The sequence below is a fragment of the Aspergillus costaricaensis genome (assembly GCF_003184835.1).
Source record: "Aspergillus costaricaensis CBS 115574 unplaced genomic scaffold BO79scaffold_7, whole genome shotgun sequence".
Classification (NCBI taxonomy): Eukaryota; Fungi; Ascomycota; class Eurotiomycetes; order Eurotiales; family Aspergillaceae; genus Aspergillus; species Aspergillus costaricensis.
The window spans coordinates 502052-524007 of record NW_020291807.1 but is presented as its reverse complement, the minus strand read 5'-3'; the positions used below and the strand labels follow the sequence as shown (position 1 = coordinate 524007).

General features: G+C 51.3%; 6 protein-coding genes across 6 annotated transcripts; 3 read left to right on the top strand and 3 right to left on the bottom strand.

Annotated features, from left to right (window-relative positions):
* Positions 1-1998: 1998 nt before the first annotated feature.
* On the bottom strand, positions 1999-4055 carry BO79DRAFT_207860 (phosphatidyl synthase). Its single transcript, XM_025682262.1, has one exon. It carries the CDS (start codon positions 3837-3839, stop codon positions 2409-2411), a length of 1431 nt encoding a protein of 476 aa, XP_025542371.1. The 5' UTR covers positions 3840-4055; the 3' UTR covers positions 1999-2408.
* Positions 4056-5503: 1448 nt separating this feature from the next.
* Positions 5504-6817, top strand: gldB (putative glycerol dehydrogenase (GldB)). Its single transcript, XM_025684545.1, has 2 exons — positions 5504-6034; positions 6094-6817. The coding sequence occupies exons 1-2, from the start codon at positions 5627-5629 to the stop codon at positions 6661-6663; spliced, it is 978 nt and encodes a 325-aa protein (XP_025542370.1). The 5' UTR covers positions 5504-5626; the 3' UTR covers positions 6664-6817.
* Positions 6818-9612: 2795 nt separating this feature from the next.
* BO79DRAFT_236098 (uncharacterized protein) lies at positions 9613-14128 on the bottom strand. Its single transcript, XM_025684544.1, has 6 exons — positions 14023-14128; positions 13656-13963; positions 12563-13588; positions 12023-12101; positions 11455-11831; positions 9613-11394 (listed from the first exon to the last, which is right to left on the bottom strand). Exons 1-6 carry the CDS (start codon positions 14061-14063, stop codon positions 9731-9733), a joined length of 3495 nt encoding a protein of 1164 aa, XP_025542369.1. The 5' UTR covers positions 14064-14128; the 3' UTR covers positions 9613-9730.
* Positions 14129-14334: 206 nt separating this feature from the next.
* On the top strand, positions 14335-15270 carry BO79DRAFT_226035 (putative formin binding protein; the record flags this gene model as incomplete). Its single annotated transcript, XM_025683768.1, has 2 exons — positions 14335-14358; positions 14410-15270. The coding sequence occupies 2 exons, from the start codon at positions 14335-14337 to the stop codon at positions 15268-15270; spliced, it is 885 nt and encodes a 294-aa protein (XP_025542368.1).
* Positions 15271-16754: 1484 nt separating this feature from the next.
* On the top strand, positions 16755-19796 carry BO79DRAFT_76029 (putative C6 finger domain protein). Its single transcript, XM_025689710.1, has 3 exons — positions 16755-18036; positions 18393-18795; positions 18846-19796. The coding sequence occupies exons 1-3, from the start codon at positions 16951-16953 to the stop codon at positions 19706-19708; spliced, it is 2352 nt and encodes a 783-aa protein (XP_025542367.1). The 5' UTR covers positions 16755-16950; the 3' UTR covers positions 19709-19796.
* A 370-nt stretch (positions 19797-20166) lies between these two features.
* BO79DRAFT_190478 (D-mandelate dehydrogenase-like dehydrogenase) lies at positions 20167-21693 on the bottom strand. The gene is made up of 5 exons (XM_025680739.1): positions 21561-21693; positions 21225-21439; positions 20716-21128; positions 20389-20628; positions 20167-20325 (listed from the first exon to the last, which is right to left on the bottom strand). Exons 1-5 carry the CDS (start codon positions 21611-21613, stop codon positions 20227-20229), a joined length of 1020 nt encoding a protein of 339 aa, XP_025542366.1. The 5' UTR covers positions 21614-21693; the 3' UTR covers positions 20167-20226.
* Positions 21694-21956: the final 263 nt, after the last annotated feature.

The window sequence follows — 21956 nt, the reverse complement described above, 5'->3', positions numbered from 1 at the left end:
TAAACACAGGTTTACACCTCACTTAGCGGATGCAGACAGCCATGCCCATCCACGTGGGAAGGATGCTTCGTTATGGATGCAAGCCACACACTGGTATGCCGGTATACATGGGATATCCAGGCCCATGATCATAGTGACATGATCATAATTATAATTCAGACATTCGAGAAGTGTACGTATACTCTCACTGACGCTTGAAACCACTGACGTTTGAAACGTGGCATGTCTGTGCTTATTGCATGGAGTCTTTCAGCATTTGTATACTTCTCTGGTCAGTGGTATCCCTTGCAACTTGGGCATTCTTGACGGAAAGTATAATTTGAACTCAGTTACTACCTACAATACATCCGTGCTCTACAATCTGTGCCTTACGCCGTTTATGCACAAATCCCCTTGAGTATCTACAGGCTGCCTCCCACCATACATGCCCAGATCTCCTGATTGAACCCAACCTCTGCCTCCTAAGGGATGTGGCCTTTTCGTTCTATGGCAGTTCTTAGTACCTGAACACATGGCGATTCAAAGTTAGGCTCTGATGATCACCTTCAACGAAACGAGATAGATATATTGACGAGAAGATCTATCAGGACAGTTACCTCCCACTCTTTTACTAGCCCCTTGAAACACACACTGAGATAAATCATCTGTGACAGTCATCTGACCGCGGGTCTCATTCATTCCTATCTAGTATATAGTAACTTCCTTTCGAGGGCCACTCCTCTCTTCCCTTTCTTCTCAAAAATGTAACCATCATCAACAAAATTATTTCATATGGCTGCTACAACATCCCTGCCACTACCCTAACAGCGCAGAGAACTTATGAGAAGACCACCAAAATACAGGACTCAAAACAGGAAGCTGTCCATCGTAATAACCCAAACCATCTCTAGACTGAAGTAGTAGCTGAGTGAACCAGACATAGTGATGAAGCCCTATATAATTCTACTAAATCTGTACCTCGTCCTAACCAACATGTAATGACACATACATTAAAACTACACCCCTCAATCTCACAAGTTGACGTAGTAATAGTAGTGATAATCACCATCAAACTAACACCAAATACCCTATATCATGAATTAAACCCCACAACAACCTCCCCCCCAACCAGCCCCATCCAACATCCAATGAATAAAAAGGTACACAACTCAACAGGGCCAGCCACCTTTGATTCCAAGCATTGGTGCTAGCACGCACCAATACAAGTGACAACGTCCACTCAAAAGAACTCACCACTACCAGACCAAACCAGACTAGAGTAAGTAACATCTCCCGACCTGCACTACATTTTCCCGGACTCGGTAGATGTCCAGCAACCCCAGCCCGAGACGAGCAACCCTGACCACGACTCCGACCCCGAGCCGAAGTTGCATCAAATCATCCACTGCCATTGCCATTGCATGACAGAATTACCCATTCCACTACTAAACTACTAGTATATGCAGCATAGATGTATCAACGGATGAATTACTACACAAAATCGTATAACATCCCCAATCGAGCCGATACTACTCAAGTGAAGTGACACCCGGGACGTTCCGAGAACAACCCCCCAGCCAAGCCCAAACCCGCCCGCATCGGGAACCGGAACGGGAATGTAAGTATCGATCCATCGCTCGGCTCGAATGCAGCAGCCACCACCACCACCATTTAATTACTATCCAACGCTCGGGGATCTCGTACGCGGGATGGGTGGGTGGATGGATCGGAAGCTTCCGCTGAGATACTCGAGTTATCTCATTGGATGAGGACCCGAGATTACTACCCTCACTTCCTAACTGCTCATTTGAGGGTTTCAGATGGAATTACAGCAGGTAAATTGAGTTTCAAAGTCCGACCGCACGCGGCGACAATGTCGTCACGACTCAGTACCAGAGATTTTCGAGAATGGGATAGAGGTAGAAAGCTTCGGCGACTAAGTTTTTACTTTTACTTTACTACTCGTGACGAAGTTTATTGGAAGTTACTTTGATTTTACTGAGAACGGTTATTGGGTGGGTGGGAAAGAAACCGGCTGCAACATTGCAGGGTTGTAGTAGATTTCCATGTAACCAAAGCAAAAGCAAAAAGTCTAAAAAGTAACCCGAACCTATCCAATCCATCTAACCAGCCCAGTGGAAGAGACATCATTGGTATGTGAAATGTGTATGTGAACATGACAGTGGGAGAAAAATGAAAAACCCAGTCTAAAGAGTCCAAAAAAAGGAAACAATAAAACCAAAACAAAATCAGTCGACTCGCTGATGGCGATTTTTTGTGGCCCAGGAGCGACGATGGATATCAGTAGTCCAAATCCGTAAGCCGTAACATGCAAAAGAAATGTCTAACATCGATCAAGATGTGAACAAAATGGATGAGAAAAAGTGGTGTGGAGAGAAAGAAAAAAGCAAGCGCCGATGTTAATGCGTTTACTCGACAGCAGAGGCACCGTCGCCGTGGAGGACGGGGTTGACCTTGGGGTTCCACTTGAACTTGAAGTCCTGGCCGAGTTCCTTGCGGACGGCAGACTTGACGGCCTCCAGGACATTGGGGAAGACACCGAAGTTGGCCGGGTTGTTGTCGTCGTTGTCCTTGCCCTGGAAGACACCGGTGCGCACCAGACAGGTGTTCCAGCCGTGCATGTTACCACCGCAGATGTCGGAGGCCGGGTTGTCACCGACCATGTAGATGTTCTCGGGCAGACGGTTCTCGTTGTGGATCTGCTCCATCCAGGCCTTCATGACCTCATCGGCGTAGGTGTAGGTGGCGCGCTCGGGCTTGCCGTAGACGACACGCTCCAGGTCGACACCGGTGAGGGCCTTGTACTGAGCCTCAATGGAGATACGGAAGAGACCCTGGGTCAGACGGGGGGGACCCTTGTGGTCGGTAGGGAAGACCAGGTCACCCTGGGAGAAGTAGACCGGGATGCGGGAAGCAACGGGGTCCTTGGCGCGGGTCAGCAGCTTTCCGTCCTCAGCCAGGAGGAGGTCCATGATGAGCTGCATGTCAGTGGCGTAGTCGCGGGAGTCGGCGAACACCAGGATAGCGTCGAACTTGATCTTGGAGAAGTCGCGGGGCTTGGCCTCGAGACGGTCCTCCTCGTGGAAGCAGCCCCAGGGGGAGATGGTGGGGTCCCAGGCGAGAACATCCTTGGGGTGGATGACATTCTTGAAGCCGTAGTTCTCAGCGACCTTGCGGATCTTCTGCTTCTCACCACCGCAGACCAGGACGGTCTCGTAGTACTCGGCCAACGCCTGCATTGGGGTGTGAGACTGGATGAACTGGTCGGTGGAGATGGGGCAGCCAAGGACCTCGGTGAGCTGGGCACAGCGCTCGTCCTCGGTCTTACCACCACCGTTGGTCAGGAGAATGTAGGGGATCTTGATGCCCAGCTCGTTGTCACCGTTGAGCATGGCGAGGGCCTCCTTGGCCTCCGGAATGGCCTCGTTACCGTGGGCCAGGACACCATCGATATCGAAAGCGAAGGCCATGTTCTTGGCGGCAGCGACCTTCTCCTTGGACATGTCCTGGACCTGAGAGGCCAGGATGTCGCGGGAAACATCCGCAGTGACCACCGAGGAAAGACGAGAGACACGGGGAGATCTGGGGATGGGCAGGGAAGTGCCAAAGGAGTTGCGGGAGCCACGACGGTCCCGGGAGGAGGGAGCAAAGCTCAGGTTGTGCATGTACTGAGCAGCATCGCTGATGGAGCTGCGAGTAGCGGGAATCTCGACAGTGTTGCCAGCATCGTTGGGGATGGGCAGAGAGCCAGCAGCGCTACCACGAGCATCGCGGGGGGAGCGGGCACCCGGAGCAGGGGCAGCGTCCACGGCGAAGTCAGCGTCGTCGAAGCGAGGCATGATGAATTGCTGAAGGAATTGAGGTTGTAGAGGGGTTCAATTGACACAAGACCAAAAGGTCAGGAGAGTTAAAAGAATATATAGGAGGGGTAGGAAGATGGATGATAAGATAGGAAGGATAAGGATGATATCACTCGGAGACGAAAACAGGAAGACAACCAATGGGCGTCACCTGCAAGCAATTGTCACCGGAGGAAGATGGAAGAGGAGGATGATGTGAAAGAGAAGGATGAAGATGGAAAAGAAAGAGAAGGGAGGCGAAGAGGATCATATATAACAAGCTTTCTTCAGCAGAACTACAGTGGCGGTAAGGTCCCAGCGGACGAGGGGAGAAGGCGTACCACCGACAAGGAGGGTGTTTATCCTGGGTGCAGCCATACGGAGACAGCGCTGCGGCCAAATCAGCCATCCGGATCCACCGACTGGGTTGGGAGGGGCGTATCATCATCCCTAGGAATTCTCGTCGTCATTATTTACGGGGAGATGATTAGCTGCGACATTTCGTAGTTTCGCTGGAGGGAGAGCGGAGCCAACAATGGCAGCTTGATGGATGGATGTAGTTTAGTCTAGTAAGTAACTGGTCTTACAAAAAAGAAAGTCCACTACTTTTTTTTTTTCTGGGCAGGTTGTAGGTGGAGCTAGCTCTGTTGTAATCTTTCAAGACTGTGACCGCTGGACCCTGGCTGGTGGTAATTTATGACATACTCAATACTACGACATACACACAGCACACACACACACACATAACAAATGCCAATGCCAATTACCATGCAGGTATTCAAGTTACTACTCCTTTCGGAACAGTTTTCTGAGGCATTAAACAGACACACACACACACACCACAAAAAAGTCCCACTCTTCACACCACTTTCACTGCCGGCGCAGCATCGTGGCTGCAGATGGCAGCCTGAACTTGCCCACCGCGGCGGGGCGGGAGGGCTACTGGAGAGTGGCATCACCGGATTCTGTGAGACATTATTGGCCAGGCTGGAAATTTGTTCGCAGGACGAACCACTCAAGAAGGAAGAAGCTGCTGCAAGTTGAGTGGACAGGAGGGGGTGCCAGCGGGACTGTGTGGGACAATGATTGGTCGCTACGGGCATTCCACTCACGAACGAGCCACAGATCGCTGGAGCCGATGACGATCGAGCGGGCGACGGCGGGTCAAACGCTCGCGCCGTTTCGAAACCAATACATCCAATGATGTCATGGGCTCCATGTCTCTCGTTTTTTTGGTAATTGCAATTTCCCCGTCTGCATTGGGAAATGAGAAATTCAAACTGAATTAATGGGATCCAGAAAAAAAAAGTGGGTTTGCTTTCCTCAGGCCAAAAACCAAAACGTGTCCATGCCGTCATGGGAAGCTTCACAGGGAAATTTGTCCAGGAGCTCCCCCAAGCTCGAGCTTGGAAAAGAAAATTATCGAACACCAAGGTCAAGCATGGATGGTTCCTTTCCAAGATAGCTTGGTGAAGTAAAAAGTACAAGTATACATACCGCAAATCGAAAAGTCAAAGAAAATGACCCTGCATAATATAATTAGTAGCAGCAATAGCATCATACCCCTCATCAACACACCCCCCTCCACCCCACTTGCTGTTCTTGCCTGTAAAGTTGCCTTCTTCTCAACGAGAGCCCCTCCTCGCCCATACCACCAAGTGACTTCTTCCCCTCCCACCCGCTATTTGTACTCATCCCTCGGCTTCTCTACCTCTTCTTCCTCTTCAACTATACCAAATATACCCAATTCCTTCTTTTCACCATCACTTCGATACCCTTACACAACCATGTCTTCCGGACAGTCCTTCACTCTTAGCAACGGCGTCAAGATCCCCGGCGTCGGTTTCGGTACCTTCGCCAACGAGGGTGCCACTGGTGAGACCTACAAGGCTGTCACCTGCGCTCTCAACACCGGATACCGTCACCTCGACTGTGCCTGGTACTACCTGAACGAGGGTGAGGTTGGTGATGCCGTCAAGGACTTCCTCGCTGCCAACCCCTCCGTCAAGCGTTCGGACATCTTCATCTGCACCAAGGTCTGGAACCACCTCCACCGCCCTGAGGATGTGCAGTGGTCCGTCGAGAGCTCCCTCAAGAAGCTCAAGGTCGACTACATTGACCTCTGCCTCGTCCACTGGCCCATTGCTGCCGAGAAGGAGTCTCAGGAGAAGCCCAAGATTGGCCCTGATGGAAAGGTATGTCCTTTACCCCATAATTCTAGGATCAGAACAGATCTGATTTGATTCTCCTATAGTACGTGATCCTCAAGGATCTCACTGAGAACCCCGAGCCCACCTGGAGGGCTATGGAGAAGATCTACAAGGAGGGCAAGGCCAAGGCGATCGGTGTCTCCAACTGGACCATCGAGGGTCTGGAGAAGCTCCTCAAGTTCGCCGAGGTCAAGCCTCACGTCAACCAGATCGAGATCCACCCCTTCCTGCCCAACCAGGAGCTCGTTGACTACTGCTTCAAGCACGACATCCTGCCCGAGGCCTACTCTCCCCTGGGCTCTCAGAACCAGGTCCCCACGACGGGCGAGAAGGTCAGCGAGAACCAGACGCTGAACGACATCGCCAAGAAGGGCGGCTACACTCTTGCGCAGGTGCTTATCGCCTGGGGTCTGCGTCGTGGCTACGTTGTGCTCCCCAAGAGCTCCAACCCCGCCCGTATCGAATCCAACTTCAAGAGCATCCAGCTCACGGATGAGGAGTACGAGGCCGTCAACAAGGTGGCCGAGGGCCGTCACTTCCGCTTCGTCAACATGAAGGACACCTTTGGCTACGACGTGTGGCCCGAGGAGACCGCCAAGAACCTGTCCGCTTAGATGATGATAGAGAGCGATTTTTGATTTATGCAGGCCATAAACCAGTAAAATTGGACCGAATGAGCTTATGAGTGGATGGACGAATTGAGATGAAATGTGTATCTAGCAATCAAAGCAAAACAGATTACACCCCAATACAATACGTATAGAAAGCAATCCATGTATTTCACTTTCATTCCCCTTTTCCCCCTATAATGATACAAAATAGACGAAACAAAAAAAAAGGGCCATCATAAAAAATAATAATTTAATAATAGGAAACCACCTATCCGCCAATCCCAGCCATCAAATTGTCGCTCCCACCAACAGTTCGCAAATGAAACCTCAACCCATTCATGCATGCATGCATGTGCTTGCCAGCCGAATCACAGTTAGCTAACCTAAGTGGCTTGATGGAGACGAGACGGGAGAACGGGACTAATCCTAGTAAGTTAGGTTACTTACTCGGAGTGTCGGAGGACTGTCCTCCATGCGTTGACGGGGCTAGTGCGCAATGACGTCAGAGCAATCCCTCCCATTCCTCCCTTTAACATCCAACAACACAAAATATCTAAGACACTACTACGAAACAATGAAGATAGCAATCTGAAAGAAGAAAAAAAATAATAAGAATATTATGTGGCAAAACTTTCATAACGGGCAGATCTAGAACCTTCATCGACCACACCACTACATATTTCTTTACATATATACTAACTAATCCTTGTATTAATTCCTTTATTGCATGGCAATGGCTTTTCATCATATCATGATGTATGTATGTATGTATCAAGCGTACCTGGAACCAAAACAATTAACACAAAGGAGAGGGGGGGACCGGTACTACTCTAACCGAAGCAGGCTAGTCATGGGCTCGTGTCGGAGAATCTCGGAATATAGGTAGTACCCGGGTTCCTCCTCGGTGGGCAAATGTGGAAGAAGCCCTAAAACACCGAATGGCTGAATTGGGTAAGGGGGCTTGCGTGTTAGTAGTTAGTACTGTTTGGGGGAGTGGGGATGGGGTTGTGATGGTGCCCTAGCCCTAGTAGTACTTGGTATTTAATTATTTTATCTGGTTGATGTGATACTACTACGGAGTAAGTAGTAGTACGTAGAGAGGGGTAAAACCCCCAGCACTTACTAGGATTTGTCCAGTCGGAATAGAGGATTGATGGAGTGATGGATACTATGTACGGAGTACATTTATCGGGATTGAATGTGATACGGTGGATTGGATGGTATACCAGGAGAACTCCGTACTATCTGCGTGTATATTTGAGGGATTATTTATGTTGGATGGATGGGATGGATAATGGTCCACTTGGTATGTTTCTGAATACGGAGTATAACCATCCATCCATCCATCCATCTATTTATCTTCGCTACCTACTTACTTATCTAGTCGGTTGGAAGATATCATTTGTCTAGAGGAGTAATAGAGGAGTAGCAGTAGTATCGACCATATATACCGGTTATGGTTGGTTGGTTGGTACTGGTGCCTGGATCCAACCAGGATCAATCAATCAATCACTCAATCAATCAGACAAACATATCTGAAATGCGGATCCATTAATCCTACCACATACTTAAACCAAAGTACTTAGTACTTACTAAACTACAAAACATCCAAGTAACTACGTATCTTAGTAACTCCATCGTAGTATTCCGAGTCTACCCGCGATATGCGCCCTGAAATAGGGAACTTCAGCGAAAAGCTAATTGCATCCTGGGCTGAACTTTGTTAGTTGTTAGTTTGTATTTGTTCTTTTTTGGCTTTGGATCTGCGTGGGATTTGCGCTTCGTTAGTTCTTAGTACTAGCTTTGGTATATATGGGAGTGGAAGTAAAAGTAGACTATGTACATATTTAGTAGGTGGGATGGGGGATAAGATGTGGGGTAATTTTTTGAGATTTGAGGGATTAATGGGAGAGGGAGGGAGAGGAATTGGGGTACGTAGTTAGTGTGGTTTAATTGGAGATGTGGTGATTGAGGGGAGGTATTGTGTACTACTTCAGTTAGATTGTAGTAGTAGTGTGATGGGTGATCGTCGACATGTGTTTACTGTGCCAAAGATTATTGAACTTGCAGTTGATTATGATGATGATGGTAGTCAAAGCTCAGTATATATTTCGAATGAGGGTGTGGTTGTATATTATCTCCGCACTAGTAGTATGATCGCAACGGCTAAGGGAATAAGTATCTTCCATTAGGCTAGGATGAAATGTATCGCCCTACTTTACCATCCCGATTAGTTCGAATACTGATTAGATTGCACGAGGTATCTACAACCTCTCTCAATGTATATTGTAATTGTAGTCCATGCGGATATGATAGTATATCTTCGTTACACTTTCCTATAGCTTACTAGTACTACTACTTAGGACTAACTGGTAGTAAGTAATGACCCTCTACCTACAACCACTCTCTAGCCCCTACTACTATTACGGAGTGTATCTAGTACGCAGTGCTAGTACTACCCTCACAACAACAAAATATATATCAACACCACATCCAGAATAGTACTAACTCACCGGCACCACCCTCCATCAACATCAATATTCCCACAGCACCAAGCTGCAACCCAGCTACTAACTGTATATGTACAATGCAGGGCGGGAAACCTTATCCCCCAACGCAGACGTTATATCATCGTGCAGAGACATGCAGATATCCATCATGTATGAGGAAATATAAGGTGTGTGTGGGTGTGAGTAGTCTATAGCTTGGATACATATCCATGGATTACCAGGGAACTGCACCTCCGCGGTGCATACTATCAGCTGTAAGAATGTGAGGGTGCTGTGCAGTGTAGATCTGAATGTGATGGTGGAACAGCAAGGCTGAGTGAGGTCCATGTGTTACATTTCTTGCTTGGAGGTTGTATCAGAAATATACAGGATAATTACCTACTACTGTTACCTATCCTGCTATTGTATGAGAGTAAACGATTATACTCATATTAACGTAGTAATTCGATTCTGCAACTGCCATCAGACCAAACGCCTTCCCTATCGGTTCCCCCGTATGTACACTATCCCGAAACGCCAAATAAACGAGAAAGCAAACGAGGATATCAACATTATCATATTCACGCGCGCGGACGCATCTTCCGAGGCACTGGCGTCGACCCAGCGTTGATCTTCAGCAGGTTGGTCTTCGCGCTACTGCTGCGGAGTGATGTCTTGATGCTGTCGCTTGCAGGCTTCGACGGCGTCGCCGGGACCCGCCTCGGCGACTTGGGGGTTAGCTTCTTGCGCTGCTCGGCCGTGCTCGCGCTGTTGTCGCTGCTGGGCGACGACGGAGAGGACAGGGAAACATTGCTGACGGCTGTTGCAGCCGTCGAGTCGGCTTTGGGTGCTCCGGGACCCAGCCGGCGCACGCGCCGCGTCCGAGGCGTTGCAGTAGCGGGTGCAGTAGCCGCTGCATCGGCGCGATCCTCCCCACCACTCTTCTGCGCCACTTTAGACCGCGTTGTTCGGCTACTGGCTGCCTTTCTTTTCTCGGGGCTTTTGCCCTTGCTTCCGCGGCTCGCAACGTCATGCTCGTCGCCCTTTGCTGCTTCTGACCCGTCGTCGAACTGCACCAGTTCCTCGTCGTTCCACGACACATGCTTCTTTGCCGTTTTGTGTGGTCGCTCCGAGATGTCTCCCGTCGTCTCGCTATCTGTGCAAGGGGCGGTGTCGGCCTTCTTCCCAGATGCTGGCGACTTGCGTGTGAGACCCTGCAAAACGAACTTCGGTGCCTGTGCATTGCCCTTATTCAGTCGCGTGTTTCGCCGCGTCGTAAGGGCCAGCTCCTGGGCCTCGGTGCGCTGCAAGAAGACGAATTCTGTGCCCTTGGCACGGCGGAGTGACAGTGTGTTGCGTACTGCAGCCGCAGCAGTAATGGTCGTCAACAGGTTGGAAGAGCGAACGGTGCGAGGTCGAGTGCTGCGTCGAGGACTAGATGGCTGCGGACTGGTCTCATCTTTCTCCTTTGTAGGCGACAGCTGAGGCTTCTGCGGTGAGGGCGAGTTGGTATCAAGGTCCTCCAACGCGCGGCGCGCCGGTGTGGGAGACGCAACAATAACCGGCACCTCCGGTTCAGGCTCAGTCTTTTCGGTCTCCTGCTCCTGCTCCTGAGCGACCATAGCGGCTTTGGCCTCGCGCTTAGCTTTGGCCTTGGACAAGAAGTTGTTGAGCAACTCAGTATCTTCTCCGTCCAATGAGCTTCGGAGTGCCGACCGAACGAGCGTTGACTCCTGCGCACTCGTTAATTCCTGCACAGGTGCAGGGACCGTAGCCGCGGCCGGATCCTCTAAGGTTTCTACGTCGACAGGCACAGTCGGCTCTTCGTCGGTGTGCTCTTCACCGATCATCGTAGAAACCGTGTCTTCATCATGGCCATCATCCTGCGGAGTCGTAGGTTCGTCTTCAATTGCGTCGGACAGATGCACAGTCGGCTGTTCGACGTCCTCGCGGGTTTTTAAGTCTGGAGTGCCGAACACCATGCCACCAACCACTAGCGGCGACAGGCCATGTAGCGAGCGGCTATAGGCTGCGTCGGACGCCAATTTAGTGGGGGTCTCCGGGATCAGACTGGGGGATTCGTCCATATCGGCAGGGTTCTCCGCGAGCTCTTCCTCCAACGTCGACGTGGGCACTTCCTGGTCGTCCTTCACATCGTCACACGACTCTTCTGGTTGTAGGCTGTCGTTTTCAACCGGCTCATCGGGGATGTCGACAAAGTCACTGTAGATTAGGGGAAGTTTGCCTGGGGTCGTTAGTCCATCCGATTTAATAATCTCTTATTGCACCAGGAGGATAAACTCACGTCGCCGTCCATTAACCTCGGACTCCCACTGTGTTTCCAAGAACGAGCGCCCGCGCACACTATCCTCCAAGGTGTCCGCTTCCAGAGCGAAACACCTGCGCTTGACACCGCGGCGGAGGCCGGGGTTCCGTGAAGTGTTGATCTCCAAATGTAGGTCGTCGTCGACGGTATGACGCTCTGCCGCAATCAATTGCTGCAGAGCTTTCATGCTGTTAAACGAAGTGCGAAAGCGCTTCCAGACCTTACGCGACTTGCCGCGGGCGCGGAATGCGGTTGATGGTTTGCGTTCCCAGGGACGGGGGACGGCTCTGGTAGCTTTGACAGGCGTAAATCTGAATCGGTCCTCCTGAGAGAAGGTGGTTCGTAGATGTGGAGGGCTGCAGAGAGAGTAAGATGTTAGTGAGGGGAAAACAAGGCGTCGATCACGGCTCAATGATGTTTATCGGAGAACTGTCGATGGTGGGAGAAAAGGGGGGCCGCAACATGGCGGTGGCGCAACAGATCTCCCACATTGAGTTCCAAACAGACAGCGGACATTTAGGTCGCCCAAAGAGAAGGATGGACTCACCATGCCTGGAATGTGTCGGAAGGACAGACGAAGTCCGCCATCTTCATGGTGAATCCGCGGCGGAATGTGTGTTTCGGCGCTGACGTCAAGCGAGATCGGGAAGGAGGGACTTGAAGCCGGTAGATGGTGAATTTGAAGAATATAACGAGATAATTTACCGGGCTTCGCTGAGATAAAAGGATGATACTGAATAGCGATACTGAGTAACACGGGAATATCCCAACGCGAGCAGGATGATGGAGGAGAGTGAAGTGGATTTGCTGTTGTTGGTCCGGCCGCCGTTTGTTCCCGTTGCCCTGCCAACCATCAGAGTTGAAGGGAGGATTACCCTCATCTCCGCTATCTGCAGACTACCATCATCTTATTTGAGCCTTCGGAACACTAATGATTGGCTAGCATATTAGACTCCAAACACTTGATTCTACTTTAATGATACTTAGCTCAGCTACCCATATATCGAAGTCTAATATATCCAGGGCAGGATTCTCCACCGGACTGCCCGCCGATACTTCTCCCAGTCTTCGCCATACTTTGCCGCACACATAGCATCGTCTCTACGTTCCCGGTGCATCAACAAGATTGCAAAGTACAGCACGTAGAAATAGGTGAAGATTATTCCCCAGCCTTGGGCTTCGCCTTGAACGACCTTGCGCCCGTCTATCATCTGGAAGCTCTGAGAGGCCGCCACAATGCTCCCTGCCGGGTAGATGAGATACCCTGCCATGCCCGTGGGCAGACTGAAGGGCAATGCTTGTAGCCAATCCCCAAAGTAGTTGATGTGGCGTGACATTCCCCACCATCCAGCTGTGAGTAGTCTAGTTCCCCGCTTGGTTTGAATGTACGACAGGCCTGCCACACTCGGATCGTTGGGGTGCGTGCGGAACTTGTGCTTCTGATCGTTGGCGGCCCGGAAAATATACAGTCCCAGGGCAAAGACGGCGCTCACAGCTGCGATGTTCAACCACCCCAGCTGCAGCGGATAGACAGACAAATAACGACATTGTGTTGAATATAGGAAGGGCACCCAGACGAGATCGCCAAAGGAGAGCATAAACCCCATGCCATCAGTGGTGATATCCATCATAGTCAGAAGCCCTAACTCATTATAATGGCTGTTGAGCACGTAGAACCCCTGAAAGAAGGTGATTAATAGAATGCTGTCGGAGACATAGCCAAAATTGCGATATTGCTTGGCGACAAAGGCAAGATCAAGCAGTATCCAACCAGTCAAGCCAGGATACATCTCGCACCAAGTCTTAATGTCGATCTCCCCAAAGAGTGGAAGAGTGACGCGGGGGTTCAACTCCCGGCCAATGTAGAAATCGTAGATGATATTTCCTGTCCTCCCACCGGCCGCTAGTTCGCGAAGATCCTCATTGGGGTAATTGGTGTCCACGCTGAAGCTGCTGATATAGAGGTAGGTGGCGAGGGTAAATGATATCAACACATTGGCCGTCAAGATTTGTAGATAGTGATCCACGATATACGTCCACACGGGAAATTCGGCGCCTTGCAAGTATGTGCCGATTGCGCAAGCAGCGAAAACAGCAATGCTGGTCGAGAATGCTGTTAAATTGTCAGCGCAGTTCAACCGAAGCACATGACAGCCTGGGACATGGATGTATATAATTACCATTCATGCGGTACTCGAGGGGACGACCGTGATGGACCAGTTTAGTGCCATGAACCTTCTGCGCCGGGAGAAGTCTCCAGAGGAGTAAAACAATGACATAGTATGCCAGCACTGCAACGGTCACTTTCCAGTCGAAGAGTGCGCAAATTCCACCTTCAGGCCACCCGGTCTCCGCAGCCCATTTCTCCCAAGTGAAAGTGCGAGGGCTCAACAGCGAAGGTACAGGACAGCCCGACACATCATTACAGCCGAAGGCAAAGAAAGTCAGGAGTAGAGGTAGGCCAATGGTGATGGCAGTGGCTCCTAGGCTACCGGTAATTCGTCAATATATCAAGGCCAAAAGGTCCGGGGTTAGGCTTGTGCTTACGGTCCACCAAACTCGTACTCAACCACCGTAGAGGAAGCCATCACAACAAGTAATATATCGCCAGAAAGGCGTAATTGGGCCGCTAAACAAATCAAAGTGGTTGAATATTTTATTTCTAATCTAAAGACCTGAAGGTCTCTTTGAGTCTTTATAGTCTCACAGAGTACAGGGCAGGCGACAACTAAATTCCCCTTTGGGACTAGCGGCACCGGGTCGGGAACGCAGCGAGCAGCGTGATATCATCTTGGCAACCGGCAGTCCATCCATCTTCCGGCCGATTACAGAAAGAATTCAGACAAGTGGTCCACAACCATGGCGGAGTATTGGAAATCAGCGGTAGGCAGAAGCTTTCCCATCTCCCGTGTCTCAGCACTGACTTCGACATAGCCCAAGTTTTGGTGCAAGCAATGCAAGATCTTCATTCGCGATACCGCCTTCGAAAAGTCTCAACATGAGGCTACGGCCAAACATCAGGGTAATCTGAAGCGCTTCCTTCGCGACATCCATCGGAACAATGAACAACAACAGCGCGAAGCACAAAGAGCGAAGAATGAGGTTGAGCGACTGCGCCAGACCGTGGCCGGACCTGCGGGTGGGAAAGACGGGGATGCTGCGCCCTGGAAACGTGCGCCCGCACCGGCGCCCAAACCTCAGGAGCGACCTGTTTCTTTGGAAGAAAGAAAACGACAAATGGCACAGCTAGCAGAGATGGGTATTGCTATTCCGGAAGAATACCGCAGTGAGATGGCTTTGGCCGGAGAGTGGCAAACGCTGTCGGAGAAAGTTGTACAACCTTCGGAGGAATCAAAGGCCAGCCAGTCATTAGGAGTACGCAAACGAAAGCATGAAGAGCGTGACGAGGAGGAGGAAGAGGCAAAACAAGAAGCTGAACGATTCGTCAGTAAGGGCTGGGGCTCCCGGACCCGAGTCTATCCCGGCGCCCAAGAGGACACTGATCTTGATGCTCTTTTGGAGTCTACGAAAGATATCAAAAAGGGTAAACCTTCAACTCCTGCTGAGTCGGCGCCGGAGTCAGAGCCTGAGAATGCACCGGAAACCGTTAAGGGCCAGTTCGTGCCGGTCAAGTCAGAAGGGGATGCAGCAGCTCCTGAGACCGGTGAGCCGTCTCAGGTCAAGCAGGAGAGTGAGACTGCTCCCTCGGCTCCTGTGACAAAAGAGGAGCCGGAAGACGCTCCAGCTACGGGGGTCGTTTTCAAGAAGCGCAAGGCCAAGGTCATGAGAAAGTAGGCCAGCATTTTACGAAATTACGTGGAGCTGTTACCTGTCGGCGGTTCTCATAATTACTCCACTGCAATATTTTCTGACGATGCATTATCGTCAGCGAAATCAAACTTGTTGATCGCATCTGCCAGGCGGCTGGGGTCTAGCAAACATTGCTGAAAAAGGACGGATGGTAATGCGATTACGATGACAAGTCTTGATCGTGTTTAAGGAATCCGAAGCCGAGCAGCATACAGATGACTTAATCTGGCATCTACAGAATTACAAGTGTGGAACCTGAAGCTGAATATCAAGAACGGCTGGTCCGAGTTGTGCACAGACCGGTGACAGATGCTGGACTGCTTCCATGGGGATACATGCAGCCATCAACCAAGCTGGTCTACAAGAATGATATGGTATCGACATCATACAAAGAGAGACGACACTGTCAGATAGACACAAGTAGAACGGCTGGTTCATATATCATAGGGAACGTATTTCAAGACCAGCTGAGGTTTAGCCAAGGCTTCTAGCTGGGATGATGATGAAGATAGTTGAGACTATAAGGTCATATAGTGTTCCATCAATATTATCAATTAGTATAACCTCACACAGCTTCTAAATTGAATCTAAATGAGTGTTGTTGTTAATAGACGCGTGCAGCCATTCATGGTTGTCGGGTTGAGTTGCCACTGGCTGGTTCCCTTTTTTTTTTCTCTGCCGATGGAAATTTGGCGCAAAACTGGCAAGCGTTGGCAAAAGTCCGGGGGAGAAAAAGAGAGTCTTCAAGCGGGCCCGAAGCTCTTCTCTCTTTCTTTCTCTTTTGCGGGCGCAACAACAATTTTAATCGCAATCCCAGCTCCAACCCCCACCCCTAATGCGGAGACTGTCTGGTGCCGAATTGCGTGTTTTGGTGCTATAGTCATTCGGCTCGCTTCTTTTCGCTTATCTGGCCCAGTGCATGGTAAGTTAACGAGAGCTTCTTTCCCATTTGCCTGCCCCGATCTGCCTGCCTCCCGAAACGCGCCCGCCCAACTCCGCTGCCTTCCCTTCTCCAGTCGGGGATTTGGCCGCTCGCACAAGAGTCGACGCTCGCAGAAAAGAAAAGAAGGTCCGGGATGGCCCGTTGGATGTTACGAGATGGCAAACGTCTGTGGTGGTTGCGCCGTTGAAGTGCCACGTTTGGGCGACATGGAGGGAATTCCCTGACGGTCGCATTCAACGTCACCTGGGTTCCGATACCAGCACTGCCATCGGATCTGCAAATTTTCGAGAAAGACCATCCTGCAGACTGCTCCGTTGATTTTCTGGCCATCGACTCGAGAGTCGTGGCCTATGATAGTCCTCCGATGCGCGGTCAAGCCGTGGAGCATCAACAGCAGCTCACTCCGTCGCGACCATGCGCAAACCCAGACGCCGTAACCCGTTGACCGTCCCTTACATTCACAGCCAGATAACACTTCGGGCGGCAGTTGCGGTGCTTTTGAGGGTGCATGGAATTTCTGGGCCGAGGTCTGGTCACTAACACGCCTGTCTTCCAGACTAGAGAAAATAGCACCTCGCGATCGTTGCACCCCTGCAAGTTCTTTTAGCCGCAGAGTTCTACGTGTCCTCGACAAGTCCTCATCTCACTGTCGGTTTGATCCTATTCAACATTCATTTATCCAGTGTTCTCGAACTCCCAAGTGAATATACTTCACCATTGAGATGGCCGACACTACAGAGCCGACGAACACGTCGGGCGAGCCGCCTAACCCGGCTCCTGAATCGACCGAATTACCACCTGTTGAGACCACGCAGTCGACAACAGACCATTCCCTTCCACCGATAGACACATCTCTGCCTCCGATCGATTCTACTATGCCGGCAATGGACGATCACTTACCAAACCTTGATCATTCGCTGCCCCCGATCGATGCGACAATACCCTCCTTGCCGCCCATTGACACCTCGCTGCCACCACTGGACACCACACTGCCGGCTGCAGATGGGCATTTGCCGGGCGGAGAGCCTGACTTTTCCTTTCCTGACACCAAGTCGTTGACCAACGAAGGTCATATGTCGGAGCCTACGCATTCAGGGCCAGGAACGTCCAGCTTTGATTTTACCGAGCAATCCGGGCAGTCATCTACGCCTGCTCCTACGTATCAGTCTCCTGTGAATGGCACCCCGCTGCAACAGCCAGCCCAGCAGCAGTCGCAACCACTGCAGCAACAACATCAGCCGCAGCCGGGGCAGCCGGGGCAGCAGCAGCAGACGACGCCGGGTCAGACCCCCCAACCGCAGCAGCCATATCATCAGCAATATGCGCAGCCACCGCAGCATTCACATTCACCCTCCCATCAGTCTACGCCTGCGCCACAGCATACACCGTCGCAGCAGCCGCAGCAATATACGCCGGGGCAGCCACAGCCGCATCAGTATCAGCAGCAGCAACAGCAGCCGCAACAAGGAACGGACATGTACCACAACCACCAGAGCCATTCCCCCTCAATGAATGCGCCTTCGATGCAGCCCATGGATCATCATGCCATTTCGGGACAATCGTCGCAGATCCCCCAGGCACCTATTGGCTCACCGATGCCATCCAATATGCCTCCGATGCCGTCAGTGGGCCAGTACATGACCGGATACCCTACCAATGTCGGGCAAATGGGCATGAATGCAAACGCGCAGATGCGCTATCAGCTACCGGGAGATCCCAACAAGCTGTTGTCGGGCGGACGGCATAAGAAGGAGGTGAAACGTCGGACGAAGACAGGGTGTCTCACCTGTCGTAAGCGAAGAATCAAGGTACGTACCAGCAAAATATGACAGAAAGAAATTCGACCCCTCAGCAATAATTGCGACGGGATTGGAGGAAGAGAAAGGGGGATGCAGTTGAGTTTAGAAAGGCACAGAGAGGCGGGGAGAGGAAGGAATGGCGGAGGGGCGGGCCTTTCGCTTGTGCAGCAGCAACCCCGCCGGTCGCTTGTTGTTGTTTGCGCCCACTCGCCTATCGCTGTGCTCCCCGCCTGCCTGCGCTGCCCTTTTTTCGCTGCCATCCCTCAACCACCTTCCTCGTGCTTATTCTTTTGTTTTATTGTTTCCCAAGCTCTAGCAGACCACTCTCTGCTCGGCTGAGTTTTGCCACTGACCGTTATTTTTAGTGTGACGAAGGGCATCCTGTCTGCCGCAACTGTGTCAAGAGCAAGCGTGAATGCTTAGGTTACGACCCCGTGTTTAAGCAGCAACCCACGCCTTCCGCCATTCAGCCTGCTCCCAATCCTCATCCTTCCTTGGTGGTCAATCCTCAGGATCCCTCCACTTCATATCCCGCTGCGCCTCCGGGTTACATGCCAGCTGCCTCCCAACCGTTTGCCCCGTCTGAGTCGCCTGCCCCGCCGAGTGAACGCTACGATTACGGCACTGCAATTGACCCATCGCTGGACGTGAATAACAATAACAACATGGCCAGCATTCAGCACGCCGTGGAGGGAGGTCTGCAGCCGACGGTCAATCCCGCCATGACAAGCACCAGCGCTACCCCGTCAGAGCCGACCAACGTCAGATGTAAGCTTCATCCAAGAGTGTTTTGCGGTACGTCTTTTAACTGTGAGCAGTAAAACAAGTTCAGATCAGCGACCTTCTCGCGCTACGCGGCATTCCGCCTCCTCCCCCTCACCCGATCACCTCCCTCCCGCCAAACCGTCTGGAAGAAATTCAGGCAGTCTTCCTGGCGACATACGCCCCCGCCATTGACAAGTTCTTCGAGACTCGGTGGTTCCAGGAGAAGGCATTGACACATCTTTTGGCCAACGCGCAGCTCATGGCTGAATACTCTGCGTTGATCGATGCGTTTAATGATCCCAACCTGGGCGATCCCAATGTGCTGGCGCGGTTGGAGAGCTTCGAAGCTTCGGTCGTCTGGAGCTCCATGACTTTGTGTCGCCATGTGATGAATGTCTCTACGGGAACTCAACCAGAATTCGATCTTTTGGCTGCTGCCAAGCGGTTGGATGTCATTGAGTCGATGATCACGGGAGAACACCTGGACTCGAACCCGCTGGCGCAGTTTCCAACCCGGGAACCAGCGGCCAACCCTCCTTTGTTGCCCGATCAGCTGACGCAGCGGTCGTTGGATTTCTGGAGCGCGATCGGACACTTCTTGACGCTGCACGATAACGAAGCGAGCTCGGCCAAGGAGATCGATGATACGCTCGCACGGTGCCGTACCTTGCTGGATACCTTTGAGAACCGTGACGTGATCTACTCAATTGCCATTGCCCGGCATCTGGGCCAGCGGTGGGCAGACTTCCCGCGCAGCTTCCCGCAACCAATTACGACGAACGAGAAGGACGCGGGGGCGAAGCTGTACGTGGCGCAGAAGTTTCTGGAGCAGGAAGCGGGCGGCAAAGGCACCACCCAGGTGATCAAGCGCATATGCGGCATGGTGGTTCGGTCCTGGATTGTCTCGCGGGAGTAGATCCGAGCCGGCTGGCATGCACTGACGATATCTATTTGCGACCTGTAATATGAAAAAGCGATTGGCGACTACCTTTGATGATGTTTAACTAGATTTTCCTTTCTCTTTACTTTGCTTTGCTCATTCATTGTTGCCAGCTTATTGTTCACATTTTCCCCAACTCTGGCCCAGATTGGATGGAACCGGTTGGTGGGCCATGCTTCTCTCTCTCCCGGACTGCGGACATACGGGGAAGCCGTCGCATCACGACTCCGGAGTTGATTCGCTTCAGTTTCGCTGCAGCTGGATGGCAGTTATCATGGCGTTATTACGGCTGCATTGCTGATAAGGTGGTGGTTTACATTCTTGTCGATTATCTATCTATATCATGGCTCAATTCGCTTGCTTGAATGGGGATGCCCTGACAAGCCGCGAGTCTTTTTTTGCAGAAGAATGAATAATGAACATCTTGTATATATGTATTTGCGACTGGCACCCTCTATCGTAGTCTAGTGTATGTACTGTGTACAATATGGTATTCATAGATCCGCCTGCTCTGGGATGGGACTCTTCAACTTGCCCGTCTCCAGCGCCATGCGGACATTCTCAATCGCCCACTCCTCCATTCCAGTTTGCGTCTGTAGCCATAGCATTAGTACTGAGATAGATCACCACGATTACGATATTAATGGAACACTCACCTCAACAGTCCAAGTACCCATATGCGGCACCAACAAGACATTCGGATTGCGGACCAAACCCGGATGCACCGTCGGCTCCTCCTCAAAGACATCCAACCCAGCGGAATACACCTTCCCACTATCAAGCGCCTGCACGAGCGCCTCCTCATCCATAACAGCACCGCGCGCAGTATTAACAACCACGACACCATCCTTCATCTTGGCGAACTCAGCCGTGCTGATAATATGGCGAGTATGTTTCTATCCATCGTCAGCACATACATACCCCAACCCAAACCACCCAAAAGGCCACAATAAAAGAAAGAGTGTATGAAGGATAGTACTCACATTCAACGGCAAATTCAAACTAACCACATCACTCTCCGCCAACAACTCATCAAAACTGACATACCTCGCCCCATCCGCCAACTCCTCACTCAGCTTCCTCCGATTATGATAAATCACCTGCATCCCAAACGCCTCCGCCTTCTTCTTCAAATTCCTCCCGATCCCACCCATCCCCAGAATCCCCAACACCTTACCCTGCGGGTCATGTCCCAGTCGCGGCGCAGGCTGGCCCCGCCACTTGCCCTCGCGGAGGGCGTGCATGCCCGCGTTGAAGTTCCTCAGCGCCCCGATGATCAGGAACATGTTTACGTCGGCGGTGGCGTCGTCCACTGCTGTGGGGACGTTGGAGATTCGGATGGGGGTTGGGGATCGCGCGCTGCATGCGTGCGGGTCGATTTGGTCGTAGCCGGCTCCTGCATTTAGAATCATTCTTTAGTATATCTGTTTTTTTTAAGTAGTGGTGTTGGAGGGTTTATAGTGTATTGTATGTTAGGGAGAGGTGAGCATACCGCAATGAGCCAGATAAACCAACGACTTAGGCAGCGCATTGACGAGTTCCTCGTCAATCAGACCGGTGATTTTCACGCTGTCGAAGGTGCGGTATGCGGCGATGACGCCGTCCAGGGCGCCCGATTGGCATTCTTGGATGAATTCGGTGCGGTTGGTGGCTGTTGGGCGGATTAGGTCGGCGATGTCGGAGAGGGAGGACCAGGTTTTGTGGGCGCTGTTAGAGATTATTCTTGTTAGTTATGTCGTGGTGGGTTGGTGGTTTGGAGGGGTAGTGTTTTGGGTGCGGGGATGATGATGATGTGATTAATGGGTAGTGATGGAGGGTGTAAACGTACTGGATGATGTCTCCGAGGAGGAGGACTTTGGGTTTGGGGTTGCTGGAGCCCATTGTTTCTTATTTGTGTAACTGATTGATTATTATTGTTGTGAGAGGAGAGGGAAGAGGACAGCAAGTGAGAGAAGTATTGGAGAGAGGTAAATGTCGTGGGGGTTGCCGAAGATAGATCCTCGGGCGGTTATATACCGAGTGGGGGTGGGGATCCACGAAGATTATTATTTGGGGAACGGGAATTGGCTTACAGTGTTTGGAGTACTGAGAGAAGAGGACTGCGAGTAAATGCCAGATAGGAAAGAAAGAATTAGAGAAGAATGGAAGGATATCAGTCTATACAGAATAGAGATAGGGAAATAACCCCCACGGCCCCGCTCCCGTTATCGAGTTGACACTTCGG

What these genes read in the sequence shown, in the direction of transcription:
- BO79DRAFT_207860 (XM_025682262.1), bottom strand. Translation starts at nt 3,839, where the DNA reads ATGCCTCGCTTCGACGACGCTGACTTCGCCGTGGACGCTGCCCCTGCT.
- gldB (XM_025684545.1), top strand. Translation starts at nt 5,627, where the DNA reads ATGTCTTCCGGACAGTCCTTCACTCTTAGCAACGGCGTCAAGATCCCC. An exon ending in AGATTGGCCCTGATGGAAAG is followed by an intron (nt 6,035 to 6,093) that starts GTATGTCCTTTA and finishes ATTCTCCTATAG; the next exon opens with TACGTGATCCTCAAGGATCT.
- BO79DRAFT_236098 (XM_025684544.1), bottom strand. Translation starts at nt 14,063, where the DNA reads ATGGCTTCCTCTACGGTGGTTGAGTACGAGTTTGGTGGACC. An exon ending in GAGTACGAGTTTGGTGGACC is followed by an intron (nt 13,964 to 14,022) that starts GTAAGCACAAGC and finishes AATTACCGGTAG; the next exon opens with CCTAGGAGCCACTGCCATCA. An exon ending in TCCGACACATTCCAGGCATG is followed by an intron (nt 11,832 to 12,022) that starts GTGAGTCCATCC and finishes CTCTCTCTGCAG; the next exon opens with CCCTCCACATCTACGAACCA.
- BO79DRAFT_76029 (XM_025689710.1), top strand. Translation starts at nt 16,951, where the DNA reads ATGGCCGACACTACAGAGCCGACGAACACGTCGGGCGAGCCGCCTAAC. An exon ending in GTCGTAAGCGAAGAATCAAG is followed by an intron (nt 18,037 to 18,392) that starts GTACGTACCAGC and finishes CGTTATTTTTAG; the next exon opens with TGTGACGAAGGGCATCCTGT. An exon ending in AGAGCCGACCAACGTCAGAT is followed by an intron (nt 18,796 to 18,845) that starts GTAAGCTTCATC and finishes AACTGTGAGCAG; the next exon opens with TAAAACAAGTTCAGATCAGC.
- BO79DRAFT_190478 (XM_025680739.1), bottom strand. Translation starts at nt 21,613, where the DNA reads ATGGGCTCCAGCAACCCCAAACCCAAAGTCCTCCTCCTCGGAGACATC. An exon ending in GGTTTATCTGGCTCATTGCG is followed by an intron (nt 21,129 to 21,224) that starts GTATGCTCACCT and finishes TTCTAAATGCAG; the next exon opens with GAGCCGGCTACGACCAAATC. An exon ending in GTTTGAATTTGCCGTTGAAT is followed by an intron (nt 20,629 to 20,715) that starts GTGAGTACTATC and finishes GACGATGGATAG; the next exon opens with AAACATACTCGCCATATTAT.